The 22,693-nt window shown below is 42.6% G+C and overlaps 2 protein-coding genes across 2 annotated transcripts in view; one reads left to right on the top strand and one right to left on the bottom strand.

The window, feature by feature from the left end:
* Positions 1–22,693, top strand: part of LOC141509174 (uncharacterized) — a 1,085,709-nt gene that overhangs the window by 74,165 nt on the left and 988,851 nt on the right. The window lies entirely within an intron of this gene.
* On the bottom strand, positions 15,454–18,317 carry LOC141510266 (platelet glycoprotein VI-like). Its single transcript, XM_074220244.1, has 4 exons — positions 17,752–18,317; positions 17,455–17,490; positions 17,010–17,291; positions 15,454–15,788 (listed from the first exon to the last, which is right to left on the bottom strand). The coding sequence occupies exons 1-4, from the start codon at positions 17,783–17,785 to the stop codon at positions 15,454–15,456; spliced, it is 687 nt and encodes a 228-aa protein (XP_074076345.1). The 5' UTR covers positions 17,786–18,317.

The following is a 22,693-nucleotide window of genomic DNA, read 5'->3' on the forward strand; positions in this document are numbered from 1 at the left end:
ATTCCTGATTTCTGGTAAATTCATTGATCTCCCTGAATTCTATTCTTTGTCTGAAGGATTTATTCTCCTCAGAGAGTTTTCTTATCTCTTTTTCCATCTGGCCAGTTTTGCTTTTTAAAGCATTCTTCTCCTCAATAACTTTTTGAACTGTTTTATCCATTTGACCTAAGCTGGTTTTTAGCATGCTATTTTCTTCAGCTTTTTTTTTTTGGATTTCCTTGACTAAGCTGCTGACTTCATTTTCATGTTTTTCCTGCATCTCTCTCCTTTCTTTTCCCAGTTTTTCTTCTGACTCCCTCATTTGATTTTCAAAGTCTTTTTTGAGCTCTATCATAGCCTGAGCCCAATTTCTGTTTTTCTTGGAGTTTTAGATGCAGGAGCTTGTGCTTCCTCATCTTCAGACTGAGTATTTTGATCCTTCTTGGGCTCATTTGCAAAATATTTCTCAATGGTCTTCCTCTTGTTTCTTTGTTCAGTTTCCCAGCCTAAGCCTGTTTTTTGGGGGTGCTTCCTGAGCTTTTTGGACACTCCCACAAGGGTCTCAGTGTGTGAGGTTCTGTCCTCCCTCCCGGTCTGTGAATGACCATAAGCGCCCCCCTCTGCCATGGGGCTGAGGTGGGGGGGGCCCTGGTGTTCTATGGGGGGGTCTAGACTGGGCTCAGGATCTGAATGTGGTCAGAGCTCCAGAGTCCTGTTCCAGGGGCAGAGAACAGAGCTCTGTAGTCTCTCTCTCTCTCTTCACTCCCCTCCCTCAGCTCAATGGGCTCATGCCCTGGGGGCTCCTGCTTACTGGCTCTGCCTGAGGGCTGGGCTCCATGTGCTTGCTCTGGCAGAGGTCCCCCGGTGTTCCCCCACTTTGTGCCGGTGCTCCCTGGGGTGCAGCTCAGGAGACTCCCCAGCTGCTGTGAGCTGAGGCTCCCAGCGCCCTGGGGCTGCCTCTGGGAGGCTGAAGTTCTTTGGCTCTGGCGGGCCACCCCTCTGGCAGGCCGCCCCTCCGGCCCCGGGGAGCAGAGCCTTTCTGCTCTTTTCCAGGTTACCTTGAGTAGGAGAACTGCCTCACTGGGTCCCTTTGTGGGTTCTGTCTTTGGAAAGTTTAGTTAGAGTCCTTAGTTTATGAGTTTTTATCAGAGAGCTCCTAAGACTCGATCCCTTCATGTCGCCATCTTGGCTCTGCCCCCTCCTTTCTTTTTTTTTTATGGTTTTTTTTTTGGAAGGCAGATGGGGTTAAGTGGCTTGCCCAAGGCCACACAGCTAGACAATTATTAAGTGTTTGAGACCAGATTTGAACCCAGGTACTCCTGACTCCAGGGCTGGTGCTTTATCCACTTTGCCACCTAGTCGCTCCTTCTTTTCCTTTCATTTCTTTGCAGCACTTCTGGTTTAGCTTTGACAGTGATGATAACTGACATCCTTAATTCACCCTTGATCTACCTGGGAAGGTTTCAAGTTTATTCTGATTATAGATAATTCCTGCTCCTGGTTTTTAGATAGGTCGTACTTATCATTTTAGATAAAACTCCATGCATTCTGAAGTTTTCTTGTGTTTTTATAGGAATGGGTTTTTTGGCAAAAAACATTTCTGCATCTGTTGATACTATCACATGATTTTTGCTGTTTTGTTATTAATATGATCAATTATGTTTACAGTTTTCTGAATGTAGGTATGTCTTATTTTATTTTACTTCACTTTATAGACATCACATTCTTTAAACTTTTTACAAATTGAAGGGTTGTGTCAACCTTGCTTTGAACAATTCTCCCAATTGTACGCACTCCCATTGGGTCTCTATTTTACATTTTGATAATTCTTTGAATATTTCAAACTTTTTCATTATTATTATTATTATTATTATTATTATTATTATTATTATTATATCTATTGTGATGTTCCATGATTTGTGATCTTTGATATTCCTCTTGTAACTGTTTTGGGGTACCATAAATTGTGCCCCCATAAGGCAGTGAATTTAATCCTTAAATATGCATTTGGATGACTGTTTGCTGTTTCTGTTCCCCTCTGCAGACCTTATTCCCTGAGATACAATAGTGAAGAATATAATTGAAACTGAGTTGATAAAGCAGGGGCAGGACTTGAGAACTCTAGCTTCCATTTTGAAAGGTCTGCTGTGGGTACAATGATCTCAAACAGCACCACATGCTCCAGAGAACTCTTTTAGATGAAGGCATGTACACTTGTTGTGGGATTCTGGGTCAGTCGTTGAACCTTGGTGGCCTCAGTTTCCCCATGTGCAAAATGAGCCGGAGAAGGAAATGGCACACTGTGTCCTAGCCAAGAGGAATCTCAATGGGGTCCTGAAGAGTCAAGTCTTCAACAGCAATGACAACAAAAAGTTTCTGGGGGGGGGGCAGGAAGGAAGCACACCCAGGCTGAGATGAGGGATAGTGTTGGGGGGATGAGGGAGGGCCAGAAGTTGCAGATGAGTAAGTTAAGTGATGAATGCAGTGTCCCTGGACCAAAGACTACATTATAGGGTGGTCTGCCAGGACTGGAAAATAGAGGGGCTTCGGATGTGGAGCCCAGTGTGAGATGTTTTGGGAAATGTAATGTCTGAGGCTGTGCGTGCTCAGGAGCAAAGACAGGGGAACGGGGGAAGGCTCCTGGGGCTGCTCAGTCAGTCTCTGTGACTGTGTCCATTTACTTTCTGGGTTTCTCTTGACAGGTCGACTCCCACCTACTTTATGTGATCCACAGTTACTAGGAATGGATTTTCTCTTTGATGGTCACAGGATCATGAGGATGCTGCTTGTCCTTTCTGAAGAAGACCCTGAGGTCCGAGAGGTGATGCCATCACAAGCAGTGAACCCTCCACGAGCGAGGGGGGTCGACCGAGGTCACCAGCCTCCCTTTCTCTTCTGGACATCTGGGTCCAAGGGCCAGATAGGAATCAGGAGGACTGGAGGTGGTCCTGGAGGGGAGGCAGTCGGGGGTCCCCCCAGCTGGTAGGTAGCAAAGGTCTGAGGTCACATTTGAACTCAGGTCCTCCTGACTCCAGGAACTCTAACCACCGCACCACCTAGCTGTTGGTAATACATAGAAATGCTAATGATTTATGTGTTTATTTTATAATCTTGCAACTTTGCTAAAATTCTTCACTGTTTCAAGTAAATTATTGATTTTCTAGGATCAGTTCACCTTAAATTAGCTAGGGCTAAAATAAAAGGACAGAAAATATAAGTTACCCATGAAATTTAAGTATTAAATTACTATTTAAATACTGACTTTTAATATATAGCTAAAACATATGGAGAGTTTAGTCAGTTTTCTCATAATTCAATTTGATTTTCAAAAAAGTGTAGAAGAAGGAAGGAAGTTGTAATGATATGACAGTAGGTTTGGAGTCAGGAAGATGGTCCAGATCCTGCCTTAGATGTTCTCTAACTGTGCAACCTGGGCAAGGAGCAGCCTCTCTGTGCCTTGGTTTGCTCCTCAAGGACTTCTAGGGTTTCTTCTGAGGAGCAGTTTCTGTGCCTCAGTTTACTCCTTGGGGACTTCTAGGGTATCTTCCATGGAGCAACCTCTCTGTGCCTTGGTTTACTCCCCTCTAAAATGAGGAGGTATCCTCGGGGACTTCTAGGGTTTCTTCCAAGGAGCGGCTTCTCTGTGGCGATGACAACAGAAGCAGAAGTAGAGCAGTGATGACAAGGGAATTGTCCATCTGGTCAAACAAGCACAGGGCCAGGAGAACTTTGACAGGTCTGATCAGAATTCTGGCTGGAGAGCCTCAGAGTGATGAGGGACCCTTCTAAAGGACTTGCCATGGAAAATGCCATTCCCATCCAGTGAAAGAATTATGGAGTCTAACAGCAGATCAAAGCAGACAATTTTCACTTTTATAAATTTCCTTTTTGCTTTTTTCTTTCTTGTGGTTTTTCTCTTTTGTTCTTAATCTTCTTTCGCAGCATGACTGATGTGGAATTTTGTAACACGATTGTAAATAACCTATATCCAATTCCTTGCGATCTTAGTGTAGGTGGAATGGAGGGTGGAGAGAAAAAGCCATTACAGAAATGAATGTTTTAAACCATCTTTACATCTAGCTGGAAAATAAATAAGTGTACAAAAGCAGTGGTGTGATTCAGTGTATGATATGATCACTGCCCTCTTGATCCATGCTTTGGCTTTTCCACATGTAGAGCCCCTGGTTCCTCACAATTTTGAACTTCTCCAACCTGGACAAAGGGTTGGTTCTTGTCCTTTGTGATTGAAGAAGACCAAAACGCCGTCATTATGTTTGAGATAAATTATAATGAGTCCGGCTGTGGCTGTCAGAGGTCTCCTGCTCCTGGGCCCTTTCCACCAGATGCACAGCTCTCTTACCTCTACAATTCTTTTGCCTCTTCCCTATCACCACCAAAGCCACTAGCCAAGGCCAATTCCATTGTCCACACCCCTCTTTACCTCTTCCTAAAGCTATTCAAGCCTGGAAAAATGATTCACTGAGATTGTTGTCTCTTGTTCTTATGTGTTAGATCCATTTGTTTTAAGTTATTGGGGGGGGGGTAGATGAGCTTGTTGCTTTCACTCTTCTCAGATTTTCTTTCTTTTATATCTTATGTACCTGATCTGTTCTAGTTTTCAAGCTTTCTGTTTTTAATTACTAAAAATAGTCTGTATTATTGTTTCAGATGTCCCTTCCAAGAACTCTGGTAAAGGTTGTGGAAAGAGACATACGAACACACTTTTCATAGGAACAGAAATGTAGAGTTGGAAGAAACCATGAAGTCACTGAGACCAGCTTCCTCATTTTAGAGAGGAGTAAACTGTGGCACAGAGAGGTTGTTCCTTACCCAGTGTTGCACCACTGGAGAACATCTAAGGCAGGATCTGAATCATCTTCCTGACTAAACTTAGTGTTGTATCATTACAACATACTTCCTTAGTCCACATTGTTTGGAAAATCAAATTGAATTATAAAAAAGTGACTAAACTGTTGATACCTTTCAGCTACTTTCCTAGGAGACTCATGACCTAGCATTTAAATAATAATTCAATACTGAAGTTTCTTGGCTTACCATATTTTCTACCATTTTATTTTAATCCTGTTCAACTGATCCAAGAGAATTGACTAAAAACTTACTTGAAACAATGAACAACTTTAACAAAGTTGCAGGATATAAAATGGACTCATATAAATCTTCATTTCTACATATTACCAACAGCTAGGTGGTGCAGTGGATAGAGCTCCTGAAGGCAGGAGAACCTGAATTCAAATCCAACCACAGACACACTTGCCATTTACTAGCTGTGCGACCTTGGACAAGTCACTTGATCCTGATTGTCTTGCATCCAAGGTCATCCCTAGTCATCCTGATTCATTGGCACACTGGCCTAATTCATCTCCTGGCTTTCCTTTTTTCATTCTTAAGAAGAATTATTATTGCCTTTTTTTTTTTTTGCTGAGGAAGGAAAGGTTGTTTGTCAAAAGTCTTGGGGGGGGGGTGTTCCCTAAGTAGGGGTGAGCGAGTTTTCAGATTACCTCCCCTCACCCTAGACTTTCCACTTCAGCTTTTGTTATATGTGAGTGGCCAGAGGTTTCCTGATTTTAACTGATTTAGATGACTCTGAGAAAGTAAGGCTGGTGAAATAGCATAGTCCCAACACCCTCAAATTCCATACACTGCTTTGTGATCTCCTCCTTGACCTCAGAGTCTTCTTCAGAATGAAGGACAAATATCCTCATTATTATATTACCAACAAAGTCCAGAAACAAGAGATAAAAAGAGAAAATCCATTCATAGTAACTGTAGACAACATAAAACATTTGGGAGTCTACCTGCCAAGGGAAACCAAGGAACTAAATGAATATAATGTGTATCATCAGTCATAGGCTACAGAGAACGGATAGGTCCTTCTTAGTATTACCAACTGCATTATATCAAAGAAAACTACTTGTCAGAATAGAAGAGGACATTTCAGAAATTATTGAAATCCTTTTTTGTTTACTTTTAAAATTATTATTATTTATTATTATTATTGGGTTTTGCAAGGCAATGAGGTTAAGTGACTTGCCCAAGGTCATACAGCTAAGTAAATATTAAGTATCTGAAGACTTATCTGAACTCAGTCCTCCTGACTTCAGGACTTATTCTCTATCCACTGTGCCACCTAGCTGCCCCTTAAATCCTTTTAAAATAAAATCCAGTTGCGTGTTGTTGTACCAATTAGAAGAAAAGAACTGATACTGAAGGGAGCCAGTAGTTGTTACAGCTAGTCCTGTTATTCATGCAAGGGTCATACAGAACAAAATGAATCAGTTATGCTCACTCAGAAATCAATTTTCAACTCCTCAGGTTTTAACCATATTAATTTTCTTAGGCTATAAATGAAATAAAAAAAATTAGTTTATCCATGAAGTTTTATTCTCTAAGATCTTACCAAACCCATGTATGGCTATCTTTCAAGATATCAACCCTGAGCTTAAGAAGAAAAAAGTATTTATAGAAATATCACAAAGAATCATAAAATTTTGGCAACCAACCAATCAGGTGACACATTAGTATTTTTTTTTAGTTTTTGCAAGGCAAATGGGGTTAAATGACTTGCCCAAGGCCACACAGCTAGGTAATTATTAAGTGTCTGAGGTCGGATTTGAACTCAGGTCCTCCTGACTCCAGGGCAGGTGCTCAGTCCACTGCACCACCTAGCTGCCCTGACACATTAGTATTTAAATGTGTCACTGATTACTTTATGATTCTCTGATCCATCCATAAGGTCTGTTCTATGTCAAAACTGACCAAAATCCAATTAGCAACAGGACTGTTGTCCCCTGTTTTGACTTGACCGTTTATGTTGTTATGAGATATGATATAGACATAAAACACTGGAATTTCTCCCTTTTGAAAATGTCATAAGTATAAGAATTTATTCAATCACTTACACAGATAATTAGACCAGTTTCCTGCCTTCTTGGATGGTCTTTACTCTGTTGGTTTATACAACAGTGAAAGACAGACTTGGAGATGCAATTAGAGGTAGACTAGGCTGTTTTATACTGATTTATTACTGGAGAGAGCAGATCTTGAGGAGGGCAGAGGCTAACATTCAGACTTACAAACCACAGTTAATGGCTGAGAAACCACTATTTGATCAACAATATAGAATTAAAGACATGATGTTTAGACACAGGTATGTGTGGAGCCATCTGACTAGTGATGACAGTTTGTTAAATGTTTCATTTCAGCAGCTAGTCTTTGCAAATCATCAAACACTAGAAATCAGGACTTGATGTTTTTGATTGATTTAACAATTTTTATCTTTTTCTTTGTCCCCCCACTTTCTTTTGCTTACATTTTTTCAAGTCACTTGTTTTTTCCAATCAATCAATCAATCAATCAAAAAATCTTTATTAAGTATGCACCTTATGCCAAGCTCTGTCCTCAAAAGACAGTCCCTGCCCTCAAGGAGCTTACACTTTAATGGGAGAGATACTTACTATGCAAATAAATCTATACAAAATCAGCTATTTTTTTAATTAAAGATTTTATTTACTTTGAGTTTGAAAAAGCTACTTGTTAAAACATTTACCAGAACACCATTGCCTGGCTCCCTCCTCTTTTATATGAACCTACCTTAGGTTTCCCTGATAATAGGGATCCTAACAGACTCCCCTTCACTCATCATGAAAGGACATCAGAAAACTCACTAATACCTTGTGGTCTGGCCAAGAGAAAATGGGAGACATCAGATAGAAGTTGGGATAGGTTATTTCCTACTAGCAAACAAAAGAGGGAATTGTCAAATGGCAAGAATGGTTAAAAAGGGACAGCCAGATGGTACAGTGGATACCCTGGAGTCAGGAGGACACCTGAGTTCAAATGCATCCTCAGACACAATAATTACCTGTGTGACCTTGGGCAAGTCACTTACCCCATTGCCTAGCCACAAAAAAACCCCCAAATGGTCAAATTCAGATCTAGGTCCAGAACTCAGGAACATTAACTTGTGAAAATAATAAAGAAACAAATAGAAGAAAAGATTTACAAAATCAGTCAAGTGAATTCTAAGGGCCTACTATGTGCTAGGTTTGGTATAGGAATATCCAGGGAAGACTAGCAGCTGTGATATGAGGGCTACTGAGTCCTTTACAGGGCTCCTCTTCCACTCTTGGTTGTCCACCTTCACTCAACTCTCACCTGTAGCTCCAAGAAGCTATAGCATGGCAGTGGTCACACCTTGGTAAACCATTTTGACAGACAGGCTAAACCAGATTGGGGTTAGCGATCAGTGACTTGGGGGAGTGGTGGGGCTGTCTAGCCCAAGCATGATGTCCCTAGAGAAATAAGTGGATGTGAGCAATTTATTTCAGTGACCATGAATACAGCAGAAGCAGGTGATGACATTAAAGATGTCAAGGTCATCCACTGTTCTCAAAAACCATCATATCTTGTCCATGGATTTTGATGATTCTGGATGACTTCCCTCAATTTGTCTTCCTTAATCCAATTTATTGGTAAGTCAAAAAGACATTGACCATACTATTTTACTATGTTTACCTATCTCAAAGTCCTGTGACAATAGTCGAATGATGAAGCAGCTAGTGTAGATGCATTGTGAGCTGTAGTCACCACCTGCACATAGTTAGCCCAGGCCAAAGAATCATCCTCTCACTGGAAGCCTCAGTGGGACTTGCAGCCTCCAGATGTCTGAAGAACTGTTTGGACTGCCCTGCTCACCTCTTGGTGTGAGGAAGGGGCTAGAAAAGGGTCCTAAAAGCTGTCTGCCAATCCAACCCTGGTCTAATTACTGTAACAGGCAGGGATCCCACCCCATGGTCAAAATACACAAGCAAAAAAATATACAAGAACTTCAGTAAAGATGCTTCCACTCAGCAACAGTAGATGGAAGGTGAGCTTGCTTATAGACAACAAGAAATCCAATAGACTTGAAAGATGAACAGCTCTTTGTTGCAGAACTCCACAGGTATGGCATCCAAAGAAAGCTGTCAATGAAGGGCAGTTTACCAAAGTCAGAACTGGATATACATTGTCCTGGAGTGACTCCGGTGATAGAAATGCCATGAGGCTGGCATAGGGTGTGCCATCAAAACTAAAAAGCACAATAAATTTTGACATATCAAAATCATCTTATTAGGAGTGACATAAAATAAGATCAGAATAAATTTAATTATACTGGATCTATATTACCTAATAATAACATGCAGAATATTTAAGTAATAATTTCAATTATTTAACTTTATTCTTTACAAAACTTAATTATTTCAAGTACTTTATAAGACCTACAATTTTCAGTAATCTATGGTCAAAAATTTAAGATATTGGGGTGGCTAGATGGTACAGTGGATAGAGCACCTGCCCTGGAGTCAGGAGAACCTGAGTTCAAATATGACCTCAGACACTTAATAATTACCTAGCTGTAATGGCCTTGGGCAAACCACTTAACCCCATTACCTTGCAAAAAAAAAAACTTAAAAAAATTTAAGATATTAATCCCTCATTTTAGGTTCTAATTTTCATGATTACTAATAGGAGACTTTTTAAAGTTTTTTTTGCAAGGCAATGGGGTTAAGTGGCTTGCCCAAGGCCACACAGTTAAGTAATTATTAATTGTCTGAGGCTGGATAGGGGACATATTTTAATCAAATCAAATTTGGGTTTATATTCATTAATAGTCTCAATTTATCTAAGGCTCATCAACTGTTAGCATTTGAAGACACACAGAGAGAAAGAACCCATTATATGAATAAATTCATTTTATAAAAAAACATTTTTTTAGTATTTGGACTATATTTGGGACCATTTGACACTTCTCACTATGGAAGAGTAGTAGCTTTTTAAACTCCATTATCTTTCTTTGAATATAGACCCAGATTTTCTCAAACCCCATAGTGGCTACCAATGGCTGGGTTCTTTCTCCTTTGCTTGCTCATTTTTTGTTTTATTTTATTGTTTTATTATATTTTTTAGCAACTATCAGTGTGATCAAGTTCTTAGCCCTAGATATGGAGAATAATACTCAGATAAGTCTCAGATTCTTCTTGCTGTTGTTTTCTGAGGTCTGTCTCTGGACCCAACCTTGATCTCTCTTCTCTCCTAGGGGTAAGGTCTTTCCAGGGATCTTCACAAATTCTCTTTGGAGAAATATTTATTTCTCCCCATGTTTACTCTGTTACTCTGATGCAATATTTTGGGGGGGTTTGTGGAGGAAATTTGGAGAACTGAAAATTTGCTACTCTACTCCACCATCTTCCCTTTCTTTTGAAAAAAAGTTCAGAAGGAAGCATAAAAGGCAAAATATACAAGTGATTGAATCCTTAGTTAAAAGCAAAGTTCTATTGAATAGAGGCTCATTCATTCCTCTTTTATGAAATAAAATAATTAAGTATTTATTACATATAGGATATATAGAGATATTCTTTTGAAGTTTAAATTCAGATTAAGACATATATACTTACATCAACTACACATATCTGTGATTATAGATATATGTTCACTCATAGGCTCACACTAACATTCAATGACCAGCCTTTTGAGCCAGTAGGATCAGGAACCAGGAGCAGCCCAGGTTGTAACCCCGGGTTTTTGCAGCTTGGAAAATCATATTCCAGTTTCTCCTTTCTTCAGAGGTAGCAACTGTGAAGTCTTGGGAGATTTTACAATGTTTTGAGGTAAAAAAGAAATGTATATGTAAACATTAAGTGCTGTGTATGTGTTGAGTGTGTGTGTGTGTGTGTGTGTGTGTGTGTGTGTGTGTGTGTGTATGTGTGAAAGCAGAAACTATAGTGGGAGCAATTATTCCATATGGTATATCAGAATTATGGTTGACCGTGGAATGGGAGAATATGGTTTCAAATCCCAGACTTGCCATACACCTTCTACTGTATGACCTTGGACAGACACTTAGCCTCTCTAAGGCCTCAGTTTTCTTCTTTTTTTCTTTTTGTAAACTGAGGTGATTGGTATAATTAACAAATTACATGTGCAAGCAAAAGACAAGGCATCCTAATTTTTTGTTTTGTTTCAGTTTGTTTTATTTTAACTAACTTCTGCCATTGCCAATGGAAGTAGATTTGTTTTGCAAGTGGGAGGAACTGAGGTGATTTTCTTCAGTAGTATTTACAACATTTTCTGAGTATTTTTTTAAGGCAGACTTAAATATTTGCCCTCATAAATGTAACTAGCTGCTAGGAAATTTTGGGGGTGAAAGTGTCTATTTCTGATTTCATATTTGGGTCTTGTCAATAAAGTCTAGGGTTAGCTGTCACCTTAGTTCCTAGGTCTACTAATAATCAACTGGTAGATGAGCCCACAAGTTTGGGTAGGGGCTGGCATTTTAAGAAAGTTTGCTGACCCTTATTGAAGGAATTCTAGGACTCCTCCTGGGAAGGAAAACCTGAAATATTTACAGATTAGAAATCACATCTGGAAGGATCTAACTTGTAGACCTATAATACTTTCTGAAGCATACATCTTTCTATCCCAATAAGACCTTTGCCTGGATAAAAAATAACCTCTGAAGATTCATACTGTGGCCATATATACATGTGTGTGTGTGTGTATGTGTGTGTGCATACATATATATATATATATATATATAGCTATAGCTATAGATTAGATATAGAGATAGATAGATATAGATGATATAGATATAGATATAGATATAGATATAGATATAGATATGTTACAGATAATGGACTGATTTGTTGTTGGCAAGGACAAAATCATTAAAAAATAAACATGGTTTTATTCAGTGTAGTAAAGCAAAACTGACCCTATCCATGACAAATGAGACCTAAGACCCTCTTTGAATTTTTAGTATCTGAGAACTAGAGCCTCAAATGAACACTATGAAATGTTAAAGGGACTATAAATGGGTGTGTTCTCAAGGAAGCAACTTTAACTCATTGACATTTCCAAAGGAAGGTTGACTCCTTTGGTAGCCTCAGAAGGAGCAAAGGTCTTCTGGTCTACCTTGGGAAGCAGTGTCTACATTCTCAGGACTAGAGATGAGGAAAGCTTAGTAGCAGAGAGGGGTTAATAGGCCCTGTCATCTCAGGGGAAGGTTATCCTGGGATGTGTGGGGTCTGATTTGGGAGAGGAGGTGGAGGAAAAGAAAGCAGTGAAGCTGGTGTAGGTCCCAGTACCATGATGACCAATGGCCATAGAAGGAAGCCCATATGAATTGCTCCCACCATCTTTTCTACTTACTTACTTACACACACACATACACACACACACACTCTAATATCCACTGATAGGGGAAATCCTCCAGCATATAGGTTTCTATGAGTCCTGAGATGTGATGCTTTGGTCTTTTGCAGTTGCATTTTCCCTCTTCCATTATTGGCAGATGTGGTCAATGATCATCCCTGCTGGCAATGTGGGAAGGGTCTGAATTCAGGAGAGTATTAGTGTGTGTATGGGGTGGGGGGGTGGGAATCACAGCAGTAACTGTGTTAGCGCCCTTAGTAGCAAAAGGGAAGAGGGGGAGACTTGGAAGAGTACTTGACCATTATCATCTTGATGAAGAACCGGCACAGGAGATGGGAGAAAGAACTCACAAAATATTTTAGTCTATCTCCTAGCCAAAGGAGGCTTTCGCTGAAAGATACAGTGGGCTAGAGAGGCAATGTTCTCCAGCAAAATGGGAGCTGATAGATTCTCATTTATATAGGGAGAGAAGGAAAAAGAAAAAAAAATCTCAATGGGTGATTGTATCTATCAGGGTGAACTCTGGATGTTGGAAGTTGGTACCACAAGGGGCTATTAGAACTTATGATTGAATAATAAATGGAGGGCTTTTTGGGTCTAAGAAGACCCTAGGTGCTGATAACAGGCAATGAAGTCTCTAGGCAGATCTTCACATAAAGTTAAAGGACAGGGATGATCTTAACCAGGTCCGAGGAGTAGATACTGGGAATGGGCAACCAGAGGTCACCAAAGACCTTGGCAGAAGCAGGGACAACAGAAAGACATGGGGCTGAGGGAGAGGCAACAGAGTCAGTAATTAAATCATAGCTGAAATTCCCAGTTCTTTTTGTTTTTAGAAAGATTTTATTTGAGTTTTACAATTTTCCCCCTATTCTTGTTTCCCTCTCCCCAGCCCTGCTGAAGGCAGTCTGTTAGTCTTTTTCATTGCTTCCATGGTATATGCTGATCTCAGTTGAATGTGATGAGAGAGAAATCATATCCTTAAGGAAGGATATGATTGCCATTCAGCCATTCTCCAAGTATAAGAGATAGCAACATTACATAATAAGATAACTTTTTTTTCTAATTTAAAGGTAATAGTCCTTGGTTTTTGTTCAAACTCCACAGTTCTTTCTCAGGATACAGATGAGATTTTCCATCGCAGACAGCCCCAAATTGTCCCTGATTGTTGCACTGATGGAATGAGCGAGTCCATCAAGGTTGATCATCACCCCCATGTTGCTGTTAGGGTTCACAGTGTTTTTCTGGTTCTGCTCATCTTGCTCAGCATTAGTTCATGCAAATCCTTCCAGGCTTCCCTGAATTCCCTCCTGGGTTCTAATAGAACTATAGTGTTCCATGACATACATATAGCACATTGTTCAGCCATTCTCCAATTGATGGACATTCACTTGATTTCCAATTCTTTGCCACCACAAACAGGGCTGCTATGAATATTTTTGTACAAGTGATGTTTTTACCCTTTTTCATCATCTCTTCAGGCTATAGACCCAGTAGTGGTATTGCTGGATGGTATTGCACATTTTTGTTGCCCTTTGGGCCATATAGAATTCTCATTTCTAAACCAGGAAGGGCACAGAGTAGATCTGAATGTTGGGGAGGAGCTCATTAATTTGTGACCCCATCAAACTTGGGTCAGAGTCAGAGTTCAGGGAAGGCAGGGCCATCCCTCTGTTTGGAATTGGGAAGAACTCAATGTTTCAATGAGTCTTTGGGTTGCACCCATTCAGTGAACCCCAGTTCTGTCTCTATTTATTAGAGACAGCTGCAGCTTCTTCTCAGAGTCTCCTCCAGCTATGCCAGGCTTCAGCCAGCAGGACCCCCAAGATGATGAGCACTAGCCCTGCCAGGCTGAGGCAGATGATGTTGCTCACGGTGTAATCTTGGCAAGCAGTATCTAGGATAGTTAAGACCTCCCTGATCTCAGGTCCCTATCAATGGAAGCCCAGATTCTTCTGCTTCCCCTCCCAGGCTTCTCAACCCCAGCCCAGAATAGCTCCTGGCCCTCAGGTTAGAGGTTCTGGTTACTCCCTAGCTGGGAGCCTGGGTATGGGGGTGAGGGCTGGCGGGACCTGGAGAAAGAAGCCCGAGGAATGCGTTTAGGCAGCATTCCCCCATCCTCCTTCCCCTCAGTGTTTCCTCTCCAGGACCCTGAGTCAGCCCCAGGCATCTTTCCTGGAACCTTGTCTTTGCCCTCACTTCTTCTCCTCCTCCTCATTCTTCATCTTCTGACAATTTGGCAGCAAATGGTGGAATGGAAAGAGTATGGATCTTGTGGTGAGGAAGAGCTGAGTTCAGGTCCCACCCCAGACACTTGCTTTCTGTGTGATCTTGGGTGTGTCCCCTCCCCTCTCTCTGCCTCAGTTTCCCCATCTGGAACATAGGGACTTATAATGGCAGCTGCCCCACCCCAAGTTATGGTGAGAATCTAGTGAGATTCTAATTGTGAACCATTTAAGGACTTTATATATAATGGTTATTGTTAATATTGGCATCAACAAACACTGAAGAATGATCCCTGCCCTCAGGGAGCTCATATTCACATTGGAGAAGACCTGGGGATTCACAGGAGTGGACAAGAGACCCCCAGAGCAGAGGGCAGAAGATCTCTGAGGGGAGGTCCTGGGAATAGGGGGAGGAGGGAAAAGATAATCTCTTCCCAGAAGGGGAGAAATGAAGTTATTACAGGCAGGGGGCACAACTGGGACAAGGGCCAGGAGATGGAGATGGAGGAAGCAGTGTGAGGGGAGACATAGCTGGTACTCAGGGAGCACTAGTATGAGGAGAGAGAGAGAGAGAGAGAGAGAGAGAGAGAGAGAGAGAGAGAGAGAAACCCTCACCCTTCTTGAGGTCACTGGTTACTCCCTGTGTTGGAAGGGTGTCAGAGTTTTGGGATTCCCAGGCCTTTGGTGAAGGTGAGGTGCTGGGAACTAGGAGAGGAGAAGGAGGAAGGCTGGGTGGTACTTAAGGACTTCCCCTTCCCATTGGCTCCCCCTCCCACCTCCTCAACTCAGTTTCCTGGGACCTAGGAGACACATTGTATATGGAACCAACATCACTGATCAGGGCCCAGAAGGTGAGGGCATCTAGAGGGGCCAGGTAGGACAGGTCCACTGTTTGCATTTTCTGAGCAGGACCTACTGCCCAGAGCCCCCATCCCCTCTCTCTGAGTCTCCTCACCCCCCCCAAGTCTTCTTGATCCCTGGAGTCCCCTGGGGCAGGGCCCTGAGCTGGCAGTGTGGGTACCAGGGCCAGTGAGGAAGCTTAGGAGGCTGGGACAACTGGGAGGGCTGGGGCTCTCTCACCTTTGACCCTGAGCACCAGTGGGGAACTGGGGGCTGACCACCAATAAGGCTTGTTACTGTCAAAGCTGTAGCATCGATAAGTCCCTCCATGGGCAGGGGTGACAGCCTGGATGGAGAAGTTGGTCTGAACCTCCCTTCCATGGGGCTGGGCCAGGCTGTAGCTGATCTCTTCTCCATCCTTGTACAGAGCAAATCTCTCATACCATCTCTCTGAGTGACACTGGAGGGTCACCTGCTGTCCTGAGGCCACCTGGGAGCTGGGCAGGGCTGATAGGGAGGGGGGGTCATGTAGGCCTGGGGGAGGAGGAGAGCCTGGAGTTAGGACAATGGCCCACCTCTTTCAGAGTGTGTGGGCATTTCTGAGTGGTGGGAGGACTGGTCTGGACTAGCCTGGAGGCAGGCATGGCAGAGGCTGGGGGGTGGGGTGGAGGTTTTGCTCATCTCCTTAAAAGTAGAAATAGCCCAGCTTTGGGGGTCAGGAAAGACCTTGAATAGTTCTGGGGAAAAATGGAAAAGGGAATGAGTGTGTGGGAAGGGGGAAAAGAGAGAGAGGGAGAAAGAAGGAAGGGGGAAGGAGAATGAAAGATAACAGTAAGAGAGGAGAGGGGCAGTGTGTGTGTGTGTGTGTGTGTGTGTGTGTGTGTGTGTGTGTGTGTGTGTTTATATGTGTGTGAGAGAGAAAGGGCAGGGACAGGTAACTCCCTCCCTGGTCCTAGGCTGGGAGCCCCTATTCCTGATCCTGTCACAGAATCTCTCTCAGGAGGGAGGGGCACAGTAAAGGCTCATCTTTGCAGCTCCCCCAAGTAGACCCTGGGGGAGGGATTCCTGGCATGGGGATGGGAGGGGAGGAAGGAGAGTAAGAACTTCAATTGTGATTCCTGGTTCACTCTCATCTTCATCTCCTAATCTTGCTGTACAGGGACCCTGGGGATACCTAGAGGAGACGCCCCACCCTTCCCTGTGCCTAGGCCTGAGCTGGGGGAGGGACAGAGAAGCAACAGGTTCGCCTTCCCTCCCTCTCCTGGCTCTAGGAGGGTCAGGACTGGGAGGGGGAGATGCCTCACCCTCCCTGGGCCTCCTCCTCAGGTGCCCGGGCTCTGTCTGGTCTTCTCAGACCCAGCTGAGCCTCCTGCCTCCTCTCTGACCCCAAGATGGTTCTGACTGAGGCAGCTGGTGGGGCAGAGGCCTGAGCCCTGGGCCTGGAGTAAGGAAGAGCTGAGTTCAAAACCAGCCTCAGACACTTCTCAGCTCTCATGATCCTCTTTGTTTGCCTTAGTTTCTTCAATCGTACAATGGGGAATCACAATAGAACCAACCTGGCAGATTTCTTGTGAGAATCGCATAAATGCTGATTTCCTCTCCCCCACCTCAGCCCCAGAGGGAGAGCAGAGGCAGAGTCAGAGGGAGGCTGGGGCTGGGCTGGGGCTGGGCTGGGGCTGGGTTGGGGAGTTCAGAGGTTCTGGGTCCCTGAACCAGTACTGCCTGGGGGACTTGGGGGTGGGGTGGGGTCCTAACCTGTGACCAACAGCTGTAGGGGGTTACTGTGCTCTGACCAGCCAGATGAGTGTTCATAGAGGCAGGAGTAGGTCCCAGCATCCTTCACTGTCACATTTTCAATCAGAAACTGGCCCTCTCCTGATGATTCCACATCCATGATCTTTATTGTTTCAGACTCTAGATCTTTCTCCAGCCGGTACACTACAGTCCACCATGGTCCCTGGCACCTGAAGGTCACACTTCTTCCTTCAGGTCCCAAATGGCCCTTGTCTACCCTGAGGAAAGGTTTGGGGAGTCTGTCTGGAAGGGAACAAGAGCTGTCAGTTCCAGGGGATCCCCCTTCTCTGTTCACCCCATCCTGGGTCCCCTCACTTTAACCTTGTCACTCCAGCCCAGACCTCTCCCCATCCCTTGGGGGCCACTTTCTGCTCTGGGCAGGGGGATTGTGGGGGGAAGGACTCACCTGTATGTGTCCTTATCCTCTGACCCAGACACAGTCCTGCTGGAGAAGACCCTGATTACTTCCCACCAAACACCCCAGAAGAAGGAAAAAAGGGGACCAGAACCTGGGCTTAGGACAATGAGAAGGAAAGGGTTGGATACCAAAAAAACCCCTCTAAGAGGTCCAGCTTCTCCTTCTCCATCCACACCTTGCTGGGTGACCCCAGACTTGTTGCTCCCCTTCTCTGCAGAAGAGCTTCTTTCTCATTATCATGGAGGTGGGGGAATGGACTTTTATATGGGGATTCTTAGGACTCACCAAGATATAGCAGGGCACAGAGGGTGGGTGTCATGGTGATCCCAGGGGCTGATGAAAAGAGGACTGAGGCTGACCAGGACAGCTGGAGGCACCGGAGATGACCAGGGCTGGCTCTGCCCTGAGTTTGCCAGGTTCTTGGTAGGTTCTCTTCTCCTTCCTCTCTGTGGTTGTTTCTTGATTGATGACCTCAGGCAGTGTATGTTTGTGGGGGCTTGGAGCGTCCTCTAGAGTTAGAAGGATGGAGCAATTCTTGCTTTTTCATTGATGATTCAGGCCCTACAGACTAAGAAAGATCTTCAGGGAAGCCTTATTGGTCAGTCTCACAGTCCCTCACCCCACTTAGGAAATGTTGATCTCACTGTGCCCCTATGAATCTGACCCTGGTCCCCAAACTAGATCCTGCCCTCAATGTGCTCCCTGCCCCCAGCTCTGCCTCTTTAAACAGGGTTCAGTCCCTAATCAAGCAGACTGGGATACCTATGTTCTGGTAGTCATGGGGTTAAAGCCAAAACATAGACTAAGGGGCTGCTGGGTGGGCTGCTTGGGCAGCCACTGCCTTAGAGCTTAGTGGGGTCTCTCCTGATGTTTTCCTAGTAACCTAGCTAGCTGTAGCTCATTATCAGGACTGCCTAGGCCACTGCCTTCTGTTAACTGAAGACTCTGAACCCATTCTCACACTGACTGGTAAGGTCTCTAGAACAGGGACATTCATATTCTAATGAAGTGTATGGGGTGTTGGGGGAGGACCCTCTTGGTGAGAGGGCTACTGAACCCTTTTCAGGGCTGCTCATCTCCCTTTGGGCTTTACCTGTCTGTCAGCTCTCACCTGTGGCTTTAAGAAGCCATAGTGTCCACTGTGACCTCACCTGGAAAAACCTTCATGGCCGTGGGCTAAGCCTCAAACCTGTTGGTGAGTAGGGGATGGCTAGCATGTCACAAGCATGGGAAGGCAGAACAGGCTGATGAGAACAATGTCCATGAAGTGGCTGAAGCACCATCCTCCTGATGTTTGTCTTCCTACTGGACTTTGACTCAGCCAGAGCATGTATGAATGAGACAGTTATTAGTCATTGGTCCTCTGGATATGAAGGACCCTGCTGTGGGGCTGCTGTCACTGTGGACTATTGGGAAGATCTGGTTTCCTGATGAAATTGGCCAAGCAGGCCAAGCAATATGAAGAAACAGGGGAATCAATGAAGGAAGAAGAATGGATGTGTTGTTGATGGGTGTGAGGAAAGAAATCTACTCTCAGTTGCATATAAAATTGGTTTTGAGCCAGAAGAGTATCTGGCAGATAATTGGCAGCATTAAACAGAAAGAAGAAAAAATAAAAAATAATTTGAGAATATCAACAAATGCTTGAGACTGAACTCAAATTAATCTATTTTGACTTTCTGGACCTACAAGACATAGATACAAAGAATATTCTCTTTAAAAATTTTGTGATACCATTTCTTTGAAAGTTAGACAATTACTACCCTTATTCAACTCCTCTATTATATCAAGTCATATAATCAATGTTTTGGATGTTTTATTTTACTTTCTTAATGAATAAATGAATAAAGTTGATTATTTGTTCATAAAGAGTATTAAGGGAGTTTGGTGTGGGGAAGAAGAATCATATATCATCATTCTTAAAAGTGGCAATTATGAAACTGCATATAAATTCTCTATGTAGTCCTAGAAAAAATTTTGTTGGATGATGTGACCCAGAAGAGGCAAAAGACTGGATACTCATAGAAAATCAGAAAGAGACATCTGTGACATGGGGGAAGAAACTGAACCAGAGTCTACACAGATGAATCATTACTAGTGGGACTAGGTTGTGACAGTTAGAAGCAGGAATGGGATTGGGAATTCTCAAGCTGAAGATGGGAAGAATTGTTCAGAAAGAGATCATAGAGGATCCTTGTGCTTGTATAGAACCCAGGATGAGATACTGTTGGCAAACCCACTTCTGGATCTGAGTTCAGGAGCAGAGAGCACTTTTGGTGAGGAGAAATTGGAACCTCAAGTACAATGGTCTGACAATTCCATTGCATAAACTCGCTTCTGGGTTTTCAAGGACTGGGAAAGTCAAAAAGAAGTGGAGTTCCTAAAGGACAGCAGCACTTCTGATCCAAGGGATCAGGGACCTTGAGCAATATTATTTCCAGTCCAAAAGGGGCCTGAGAAACAGTATTGATATCTCAAGGGAACAGGGGATTTTCCCAGATAAAGGCTAGAGTGCAGACCAAGAGAGTTGTGATCAAGTGTATATATATATATATATATATATATATATATATATATATATATGAGAGAAAGACACACACACAGAGACAGAGACAGAGACAGAGAGACAGAGGGGGGAGGAAGAGTCAGAGACAGAGAGAGAGACAGAGACAGAGATGGAGAGAGAGAAGGAGGGGTTTGCTAAATTTATGATGTTCTTATCCACAAAAAAACCTTATGACTTTAATTTATCAAAAAGAATCCTCAGCTTATTGGAAAGGACTTAGTCTAACAAAATATCAAATGCAATGTATTATATTCCATTAACCTTATAAAGAATGGAAAACGGATTTTATATTGAAATCACTAGTCCAATAGGAAAAATCTCCTTTTGTTTCTAGAGGATGGTAAGCAGCTCTTACCTTTGACTTAGTCCATCTTTCTTAAGATTCATAAAAACCACCTAAAAGAGTTACACATAAGATATAGATCTGGGTTTTTCTTTAGTTTACCCCGTTCTTTGATGAACCAATCTCTCTAGAATTAGCAAAGAGAAGATACATGGGATTGCTTCTTTTCATCATTTCCCAAAAAAAGGTTCATGCTCAGATTAATAGTTTTCCCTAATAATATAGTCTACAAATCAATGACAATAAACAACAAGCAATACTTCCCCCACATATTAAGACAAAGGGACCTTCCCAAGGGGTTCACCATCTACATTCTATTTGAGAAATGTAGGCAATAAAGAACAAAATATACTCCTTTTTATTTATTTATTTTTAGGTTTTTGCAAGGCATTGGGATTAAGTGGCTTGCCCAAGGCCCCACAGCTAGGTAATTATTAAGTGTTTGAGGTGGTATTTGAACTCAGGTACTCTTGACTCCAGGGCTGGTGCTTTATCCACTGCACCACCTAGCCACCCTAAGCAATATTCTCTTTTGTTTTTTTAATTTATTTTTAATTTTAATTTTGTACAAATGTTTTTTTACATTAATAAAATATTCTTGTTTACAAGTAAACAAAATACCCCTCCTCCCCCACGAATATAGATAGACTTGCTTGGGTGAAAAAAGTAAAGGGGAGAGAAAAAAATTAAAATAAAAAAAATAATAGTAATAATTGTAGGTATGGCCAGGTGGCACAATGGACAAGGCACCAGCCCTGGAGCCACGAAGTCTGTTTTCCATATCAGTTGTTTTTTCAATGAGATATTTCACATTTTCTTCTAATTTTTCATTTTTTTGGTTTTGAAGTATTGATTCCTGATTTCTGGTAAATTCATCAATCTCCCTGAATTCTATTCTTTGTCTGAAGGATTTGTTCTCCTCAGAGAGTTTTCTTATCTCTTTTTCCATCTGGCCAATTTTGCTTTTTAAAGCATTCTTATCCTCAATAACTTTTTGAACTGTTTTATCCATTTGACCTAAGCTGGTTTTTAGCATGCTATTTTCTTCAGCATTTTTTTGGATTTCCTTGACTAAGCTGCTGACTTCATTTTCATGTTTTTCCTGCATCTCTCTCCTTTCTTTTCCCAGTTTTTCTTCCAACTCCCTCATTTGATTTTCAAAGTCTTTTTTGAGCTCTGTCATAGCCTGAGCCCAATTTCTGTTTTTCTTGGAGTTTTAGATGCAGGAGCTTGTGCTTCCTCATCTTCAGACTGCATATTTTGATCCTTCTTGGGCACATTTGCAAAATATTTCTCAATGTTCTTCCTTTTGTTTCTTTGCTTGCTCATTTTCCCAGACTGGGCCTGGTTTGGGGTGCTTCCTGAGCTTTTGGGACACTCCCACAAGGGTCTCAGTGTGTGAGGCTCTGTCCTCTCTCCTGGTCTTTGAATGACCATAAGCACCTCCCTCTGCCACGGGGCTGAGGTGGAGGGGCCCTGCTATTCTATTGGGGGGCCTAGACTGGGCTCAGGATCTGAATATGGTCAGAGCCCCAGAGTCCTGTTCCAGAGGCAGAGGACAGAGCTCTGCAGTCTCTCTTCACTCCCCTCCCTCAGCTCAATGGGCTCATGCCCTGGGGACTCCTGCTTACAGGCTCCAGCTGCTTCTGTTTCAGAGAGCTCCTAAGACTCGATCCCTTCTTGTCGCCATCTTGGCTCTGCCCAGCAATATACCCTTAACAAAGATATATGAAATTGTTAGTTCATTTTCAAAGACTGCTTTATTTTGATTTGTAGACATAGAAGGCTGATGTATTGAATTTGTATCTTTATTCAGTCTTAGATTCAAATATGCCCAACATATGAAAAATAAACACATACTGCTCTCCATGGAATGACAGAATTGCCAAGAAGAGTGAGAGATTTATCAGCTCTATTGATCTATCAGCCTTATTGCGCAACATGTCTGTAAACATTTTATAAAAAGTTGTGATTACTAAAAGCATACTCTTATTAGTATCACCAGTCAATATTGAGAATTTTATATGCCAGAAAACAATACTGTCTAGCAACAGTTTCTTGATACCTAGAGCTGCTTTTGTGGATGTAACATTATGCATGCATAATGTATGCTATGATGAAAGGAAAATGGAGAAAACTCAAGGTACAACTGGAATGAGGCAACTCGTAAAAATTGTTTTGTTCGCATCACTTCAGTTCCTTCTCATTTTCTATATTCTCTTCTGAGGATGTAGCATTTCATGAGTCTTAACAGTTCTCTTTAGACACCTCATTTATCTTCCTTTCTGGTCACTTCCTGCTCTCTAAGATCTCATAAT

The sequence above is a fragment of the Macrotis lagotis genome, chromosome 1, assembly GCF_037893015.1.
Source record: "Macrotis lagotis isolate mMagLag1 chromosome 1, bilby.v1.9.chrom.fasta, whole genome shotgun sequence".
NCBI lineage: Eukaryota > Metazoa > Chordata > Mammalia > Peramelemorphia > Peramelidae > Macrotis > Macrotis lagotis.